This window comes from Apis dorsata, unplaced genomic scaffold (genome assembly GCF_000469605.1).
Source record: "Apis dorsata unplaced genomic scaffold, Apis dorsata 1.3 scaffold_87, whole genome shotgun sequence".
NCBI lineage: Eukaryota > Metazoa > Arthropoda > Insecta > Hymenoptera > Apidae > Apis > Apis dorsata.
The window spans coordinates 662,960-672,619 of NW_006263385.1; the positions used below are offsets into that span (position 1 = coordinate 662,960).

Sequence of the window (9,660 nt, forward strand, 5' to 3'; positions counted from 1 at the left end):
GCTCGTTGTCTCCTCTCCTCGTTGATCTGGTTTTTTACACCGATTCCCCGCCATAACACGGCGTGGCTTCGCACCATAAACACCGTCGCTACAGATACATTTCGAGAAAAAGTGAAAATGGAGCGTTGTTTGCAACGCTGACTCGTTGTTGTATCAAACGTTTGATACAATTTGATAAAAAAATTTATATTATCATTGATAATTTACAAAATTTTTCCGCCAATATCTCGGTCAATGGATCGTTCTCTCGAAAATGTTTGCATCAGAAACGTATACGAATCGAAAAGACCGAAAATAACGAGCGTTTGCTTATAACGAAATGTACGTTTAAAAATAATCCACTATTTCTTCGAACTTCGTGTCCGATCGACGCGTTTCTCACACATCGCCTAAGCTAAGAAACTCGATCATCATCATAGATGATCCCCCGTTCCGGAGGAAAGTCAATGAAAGAGAATATTTCTCGGATGATGCTGCTCGGTGACCGATTTATTTCCGGAAGGTCGCCTTCACGGTTCGTCCACGTCACTTCTTCCGCTCCTCCGATGTCGTTTGCCAAATAGAGATGTTCATCGGTCGTAAATTATTGGGACAATAAGAGCTATATGAATCAATCGCTATTATTGAAAGTTAATTGCAATTGCTGCCTATTTTCCAATTCGATGAATTTTTCGATGAATTTTTCGAGTTGGAAGAAGGGGGGATAGGCGCGATTATCGAGCGTTTATCGTCGTCGATATTCTCGTTACAATGATCGATTTTACAACCACGGGTTGGATTGAAAATAAACAAGTGGCTTTATCACTGTGTTGTAAGAAAATTGTATAAGAATAATTGTTAGTTCGCCTTCTTTATCTCTCTTTCTCGTGATCGTAATTATCATTTTCCATTAATTAACGAATGAGCAACGGTTATATTTAACTAGTCACCGGAGTTAAAAATAATTGGAACTCGTTCGAACTTTCTACTTTTTATTTTTTGGTTGAGGTTTTTCTTTTTATTTTTTTCTTTCTTTTAAATTATCGTAAAAATAAAAAAAATATTATATAAAGACATTGCAAATGTGCCAAGATTATTTTCAACGGAGAATCCGTTGACGTCAGTGACAATGGAAATGAAAACAGGTCGTGTAATTATTCATCTAAAATTGATGCATCTAAATTGAAGGAAAATCTTTGCAATTCGATCGATTTTTTTCTTTTAGATTTCCAAAACTTTGAAACTTTAGAGAAATTTATTATTCAATGTAACGTATTTAATTCATTCAATCATTCTTTCCTCCAACAAGTGGAATTCTGAATTTTGGATACTTTGGAATCGTAAATGTACTTTATGAAGAATCTTCAAGAATTATTATCCACTTTTCAGAAAAGATTGAGTTGTGGGTGGTCTTGGCAGGAGGTCGATGTTCTCCATCAATCATGCGTATCATGCCTTGTTTATCGTATTTTTATGAATAGTAATCGTACGGCCGAGCTAAAATTATTGTTCATTCAGCCGTATACATAATTCTCAGTTAATATTACAATAAACACACGTGATATTTGAAATGATTGCTGTTATTTACAGTGTTATTATTTTTCTATGATAACATTTTGATATAATAATTGAGTAAGAAAAATAAAAAAAATAAAAATCTTCTTTCACGATAACTTTTCTGTGATTGTTACAAATTAATCATACTTACGTACGTACTTATTCACTGTAAAGAAAGACTCAACACAGATTAATCAATTTATCTATCTTAATGACTCACCATATCGATGACTATGATTAACGATACAATACAATTCCACATTTCAATTTCATTGTCTTACGTTCTTCTTCACCTTTCGCCTCCCTTCGAACAGAAATTTGCACAAAAACGTTCCAAATCTCCTATCGTCGCGTCAGACTCGTATCCAAAATATCAAGAGGGATTGCATAAAGTTGGATCGACGTAGAAGAGCAACAGATGTACTCTAGTCAGAAATTTTCCATAGTTGTTTCAAAAACAAGCAAGTAAGCCGATGTTTCCGTCCTCGGCTTGTTTCACATCATGGACCGAGGACACATGGAGGAAACGCGTAACCTTCGCCTCTCGGCCCTGTGCCAACATTCCATCTTCTTCGTTCCATTGGCCCCTATGATGCTTTGCTAAAATTGCTCCGTGAACGGAGAAGTATGGCGCCAGCTTGTAACGTATCACTGGACAGTGATGGTTATAAACAATGTGTTCGTTGAAACGTTCAGTTTCCATCTGTTGCTCGCCATTTTGGATCTAGTAACTTTTCTATAGCTTTTCCCCTTGATTTTGTTAGCTCTCGTGCCATACGATTTGTGTTACTATAATTATTCATAGATGAGACAAGATTCGTTGAAAACTTGGAAATATTCGAAGTTCAAAAAGTTTTATTTTTTTTGCAACATGAATGGATGAACGAGAATCCTTTGAAAATTAAAAAATTATTTATTATTACTTAGAATTAATATATTTAGGATAGGATTGAATGAATATTATAATCGATTTTTAAATAATTTGGTAATATTTTTTTTTTAAATTTATAAATAGTAGGGATATAGATTAAGAAAAATGTCTAAATATTTGCACAAAAGACATATGTAGAAGAATATTTGATCGAGAAAATTGTAGATCCTTGTATAGTTATAAAGATAATGAATCTATTTTAAATTCATAAATTTATTTCAATAACCATTATATTTAAAATTAACAAATATTCGATAACTTATGGACCATTATACATTATCCAGAAGTTATCCATGAAATTGTGTACAAAGATTAATCAAATAATGTTTATACAGTTTCGCATAACAGTGAATTTTTAGAAACTGATTTATTTCGCTAATAAAAATTTAACTAAGTTAATTAACAATCACTTTATTGAATTTTTTTTTTTTTTTTTTCTCTAAGAAAAAATTCTTGATGGAATTCTAGATTATTTATCGATTGTTTTAATTGATTATCGATTGGCCGAAAATTTGAAATCACTATTTTTTTTTTTTTCTTTTTTTTATATCTATAACCTTCTAATTTTGTTATCACATCGAAATTAATATTATAAATGTCAGTAGTAATTTCATTATTTTTTAAAACGTTTGGATTTTATAAAACACATTATTACTTTTAAATTTTTAACTAGAACTTGTATTAAGTTAATAATAATAAACGAAGAACAAAATTCAAATCCTTTGTGTATATAAATTATAGATTAATAATTATAGATTAATAATATCATAATATGAAGAGTTATGTCAATTAATAATTTAAATCTTTTTTCTCATCGCATACATATGTTTTGCATATCTAAACGCTTGAAAAACAGAATTGACAATGAACCGATGATTAAGGATAAACAAGATAATCAAGATTATTGCCAGAGTAAATTTCTAAAAACTTCCATTATTTACATTGCTCATCCCTTCTGTAAGAAATATTTGAATATTTCAATATAGCAATCATTCCAAGGATAAAATGTTTACCCCTCCTAAGATCATTAAATGTTATAACCTGAACTCTTGTTCTTTCTTTAATAAATTGTTCAAATATTAAAAAATATAATAATAAGTTTAATAAATTTGTTCGTCAATATTTATCTTAATATCAGTCTAGTTTTAAATATCAAAATACGTATTTAAATACATGCATATGATTTTTAAATTTTTATAAGACTCTGTGGATAATCTTAGATTTTTCTCTTTAGATTTTCTTTAATGAATATCGTGCATCTTTAATATTTTATCAATCGTAAAAACCTTCAAATAATTTGTATATAAAAATTTCATAATAAAAGTTTATTTTATTTATTGATGCAATTAAAAAAAGATAATTATAATGACCGTTTTATGATGCTCTTAGTCATCGAAGAAATTCCTTAAATTATTAAATTATTAATTTATTATTAAATTAATTAATTTATTTATTAATTTATTAGATTTTCTTTAATGAATATCATGCATCTTTAATATTTTATCAATCGTAAAAGCCTTCAAATAATTTGTATATAAAAATTTCATAATAAAAATTTATTTTATTTATTGATGCAATTAAAAAAAGATAATTATAATGACCGCTTTATGATGCTCTTAGTCATCGAAGAAATTCCTTAAATTATTAAATTATTAATTTATTATTAATTATAATATAATATACGAGTTCAAAATTCTTTATTAATATAATATAAATTAATTAATTAATTTATTAATATATTAATAAAGAATTTTGAACTCGTAATTTATCTTCGAATCTACAATTACTTTTGGACAATTTCGCTTTTTCAATCTTTGCAATCAGAGTAGTGTACGTGATCTAGGAGGATCACGTAGGCCACAAGAAACATTTGACCATGATTATCTGTTATTTTCCATGAAATGGAAAAAAAATCTTGTTTGCCTGCCAGCCACGCACACCAGATACGTTGACGATCGTCCATTAATCTCCGTAATCTGCATATGCCGTCCGCTTTAAAGACGCGCCTCGAGGCTCAGAAAATGTGGTCACTTAATTCTTTTTTTCTCTTATCCATGATTTAGAGATTAATGAAACGTTTATTGATAGAATAAAAAATGAGAAATTTTTATCATTCTTTGTATTATTCTTTATTGTTGTTGTTATTATTTTTTTTTTTTTTCTTTTTCTCCATCTGTTGATCGTTGATGAAGATTCTTATCGTGAAGTTTGCATTTAATGGGATATTAAAGTAGCTATTTTATATATATTCTCTTACGAGTTTCTATTTTGAACGATTTTGCGCATCTGTTATTCGGCCTACGCGTAATTGTGCGCTATCAATATTATTCACCGGATACGATAGACAATATTTTTCAGTCGAATATTCATTTTTTTTCTTCCAATTTTCTCTATTTTTTCTTTCTGAAAATTTTATAAATAGTTTTGTATTTCTTTGTTTCTTAATAATTTTTATATATATATAATTTTTTCTTTCATTCTTTTTTTGAATAATTCTATACGTGTGAAATATCTATAAGAAATTTCTTTTTAAGATTATTTAAAAATTATTAAATAAATTCGAGAGATAAATAACACGGGAATAGTCTCATTTTATTATATGACGTTGCAAGATATGTTTTGATGATATTTTAATAGATATTATTTCATCTCGAGAAATCTTCGACGTGTGAGAAACATTCGATGCAAAGAAACACTCATTAAGTTTTCAATGAAAAAAATTATATGTCTTGAGATATAATTTGACTTGTTAACTTTTTTTTTTTTCCCGGTTAAACGTTCCTCCCACTGTTGCGTACTATTCACAGGGTGTAAAAGGTGATACGGATATACTAGCAAACAGGTTATATTATCTATATAAGTTGTTCCATTATCAGTCCAACAAATACTTATTATTAAGAAAAATATTGTTCACTCATAAAGTAGAAATTTCAATTTATATAATATTTATAATTATTAAAAAAAAATATTAGTAATATAAAATTATTTATAGTTAAAAGTGACACATATATTTATTTCAAAAGAAATTTATAAATGAAAACGAGAAATTTTCTATTATGTTTTTTTTTTTTTCATAAGTAAATAAAATTGTAATTGCAAAAAGGTGAAAAGTCATCACTATTGAAACAATCTTTAGAACGAATATCTTAATAAATATTTAATACCAAAAGTGCGAAATATCTTCGAACATAAGTAATTTTCCGTACAATTTATATAAATTTGCAATATGCAGTCGACTGTATATTTTATCAGCACGTTTAAAAATGGAATAAACAATGATTATTGTTTTTTCGTGATTTCATTGCATCAAGACTTGATTAATAACTGAACTTATGTCAAAGATCACACCTTATACGAAAGTACACATCATATTTGACGTAATATTCAAAAATTAATACTGTCGATAACAATGGATTTATATGTATGATCTTATGTATTGAGGCATGTGCGATACGATTAAGAAGTGAATATTTTATTGGATTAAAACATGTGTAAAATTTACGATAAACAGATTAACTTATAATATTTGTTACAAATATTAGTAATATGGTTCAATGACTCATCCTGTTCGTGTAATTGAGGATAGAAAAAAACACGATGTTAAATTACAATGAATATATTTGGTTATGATCTCATTATTCGTCGTTATTTATATTTGCTTTATATTATATACATATTTATATTTTTTCGATTTTTGGAAATCGAATAAAAAAAGCGATGAGTTGAATTCGTTAATGATTTTATAAAATTTCATTCTTTCTATTTTAAAATTATTATGTTTTTGAATTGTGTTTATTAGAAGGAAAATCAATGATTCTAAAAAAATTTAAAAATTCAAGAATTTTTTTTTTTTTTTTTAGTTAAAATACCGTTAGATTGAATAATATTACGAATGATAAACGATAAAATAAAATTGAATAGAAATTATCGTATTTAACGAAAGGAATATTTATTATATTGAAGACGAACGTGACAGTATGCACGTTGAACATGAAGCGTATGCTATTAAAAGATTCATATCTTTGGAAGAAATGTTATTTTTTTAAATATTACAATTATTCCTGAAATTTAAGCTAAAATTTTTCTTTGTTATATAATTGATTCAATAAAATGTAAATATAATTTTATTAAGTATAATTTGAAATTCATTTTATCATTTAATATAGTCTTTTTTGTTCGATATGAATTTTTTATAATAATATATAATATCGTTCAAATAACCTTCAATATTATAGAATTTTTTAAATAAAAAAAAAAAGCTTTTATTTATATAATCTAAATCTTTTATGAGATAATCATTGAACAATGAGATATATTTCATTTATTTTTTTGTCCAACAAGAAATAGGTCTTTAAATTTAAAATATAAATTCAAAAATCAAATATATTTCCACCAAAATTTGTAATATAATTAAATAAATAAAACAGCGCGCGCACCGTAGTTAGCACGTGCTGCGCAACCGGTCTGCGCACTGTTACTATCCCCTCTCCACCACGCCTTTCTCTTAGGGTATTAGACTTACCCCGAAAGCACGATACTACAGTGTTGCTTCAGTCTTCGGGAAGTGAAGCGTGCATTATACGAAGTGATCGATTTACGAAATCAATCGAAATTAAAGTTAATATGCATCTATCTATACAATAACTATTCTGAAGAAAAAGCTTTGACAAATCGAATCGACGAACCTCAAATTCGAAAGAATTTCTTTTGACAAAAATTCTTTTTTGTCTGGAACAGAATTTTTAAAATATCATAAGTTTGCATAAGTAGAGATATATTGTATTATCGTCTTTGGCAATACAGCATAATATATTAAAATTCGACGACACGATCGCGTGTATATTTTCAACGTGCTCTGTAACACGGGTTGATCCGTTCGTTTCTAGAAAGGTTCACGCGACGGTGACTGATCGAACTATAGTGAAATCTTGGACCAGTGTTTAAACACGAAATGCATAAAAGCATAATGTAAATTATTTTTTTCGCGACGAGAAACGAGATAGAGAAAATTATAACGGAACATAGTGATAAAGACAAAAAGACGGAAAAAATTGATATTCGAATTCTACGTCAAAGGCGAAAGAATCTAGTCAAAATGCCGAGACCAAAGATTCCCAATCCTATCGCTAAGATTTCCAAGTTCCTCAAACAGAAGACGAAGGTAAATAAAATTTTTGTTATTTGTTTTCTTGCGTTTTCAGAAATTAATTTGTTTTATATTTTTGTTTCTATTTATAAAAGATAATGACATCATTTATAATAAAATAATGACATCATTATCAATATCTAAATAAATTTCTAGTAATCGTTAATTGAATGTTATAATAATCCGTCTCTGATATGATTTTAATTAACTTTTCGTCTTATCTAAAAAATATTTTTAAGAAAAAAAAAAATTTAAATTAAATTTTAAAATATACATAAGAATTATTGCCGAGAATAAAATTTTTCTGCAAATTCGACCTCTTAGTTATTTACAATTATAAAATAGAAATTTATTCCAATTATATGATAATCAAAGTTGTGTAACAACTTAATAAACAATTCGCTTGATATACGCAGTAATTCTTATTTTGCAAAAAATAATATTGAATTATCGATAAAACACGTATTCAACTCTGTATTGAATGTCTGACAAACATCGAAGATAATTTTCTATTATGAAAGGTCACTATGAATCTCTTTGGCGTTTTCATGAATCCCGGCAATTCACCACACGTGTTCCTAACAGCTGACTTTTGACTGATTTTTTCCCTCGATATGTATAGCATAAACCATCGTTATGGTTCCTTTCGTGCCACATGCACAAATTCATCTCGGTTATCCAAGTAAACAGACCTTCTAACTAGTTCTAGATAGTTTAGAAATGATGGCCTGTGTGAAATTGTTCGATCCATAGGATAAGAACGCATAAAATTGATCCTTGATTTGGATATTTAGAACAGTTTATTAAACATAAAACATATTGCATCGATATTATAAGGCTGAGTTGATTTTAAATTAAGATTTGTTTGTTGTAAGGAAAATATAATAAATTGTATTTTGCGTTTTAGAAATTTTGAAGTTTAATTCATGCTTAAGAAAGTTTCGGATTTTTATTTTTACAATTATTAACCTCGATGAATTATGGATCCAAACAAAATTTCAATTATGATCAAAGAGATCTTTTAATAAGTTGTTGGATAATAAAAATGTTAGTAATTAACTGTAAATTTTCTCTGTAAATTTTTAGAACATTTAGAAAGTTTGTTTGAAAGTTTAAAACATTGTGCAAATTTTAGACAGACAAAATAAGGTCAAGGATGGTTCAAAGTGTACAAATGTTCTTGGTAAAATCTATTGACTTTTTATTAAGATAAAAACACGATTATGTGTATATTTACTTTCACCATACTGTTTTATTTATAATATAAATTTATTATTTATAATCTAATATATAATTATATTTAAGTACATCATAGACCGATAATGTGTTAAGCATGTATTTTTGTTACTCTCTTGAACGTTTTAAAAATATTGACTGTTATAATATTAGTTTTGACGATCGTTTACACATCTTTGTAGATTTATTAGTTATTTTTTTAAATTATTTGACATGTTTCCTATCTTCGTTTAGTTTGTTAGGGAAGATTGTTTAAAGAAAAATAAATTTAAATCAACGCTTACAGCATCAATTGCGACAGGCAATATTCCAACCGGATAAACTTCTTCTTTTTATTCGTTGTTGAAGCGAAATAGAAAAAGAAGAAACTACGAAGAATTCAATACGATAGCTTTTTTTACGATTGAACAGTATCTAAGTGTAAGAAACTTTCTTTAATTTATTTTCGTCATTTTATCAAGAATCAAAAATGTACAACATTCAAAAACATATAATAAAATTTATCGCTTAACATTGGATCTCATGGATTCAAATAAAAGAAATATAAAAATAATTAATATAAATAATTAAATTTAATTTTACTCAAATTTTCAATCATCAAAGACTTAATGATTTCCCATAAAATAACAAGAATCCATCAAGATCCAAATGATCTATCTTATTTTCAAAATCATTACCAAGTTCAAACATAGTTCCACCAAAATGTGTTTATATAAATGTGTGAATATTGAATCAAAGAATTATCTGTTGACACACAATAATAACACGCAATTGCTTTTTAATAGAAAAAAAAAAAAAAAAAAAACCAGTT

At 27.2% G+C, this 9,660-nt stretch overlaps 1 protein-coding gene across 26 annotated transcripts in view; it reads left to right on the forward strand.

Moving 5' to 3' along the window:
* Positions 1-9,660, forward strand: part of LOC102672923 (TLD domain-containing protein 2) — a 194,062-nt gene that overhangs the window by 168,906 nt on the left and 15,496 nt on the right. The window contains exon 1 of one of the 26 annotated variants that reach the window (XM_031508469.1): positions 7,202-7,628. The exons of the other annotated variants lie outside the window; for them this stretch is intronic. Within the exon in view, the coding sequence (XP_031364329.1) occupies positions 7,563-7,628 (66 nt within the window). The 5' untranslated portion in view covers positions 7,202-7,562. Of the gene's footprint in view, positions 1-7,201; positions 7,629-9,660 lie in introns of those variants that run through there. 26 annotated transcript variants of the gene reach the window in all.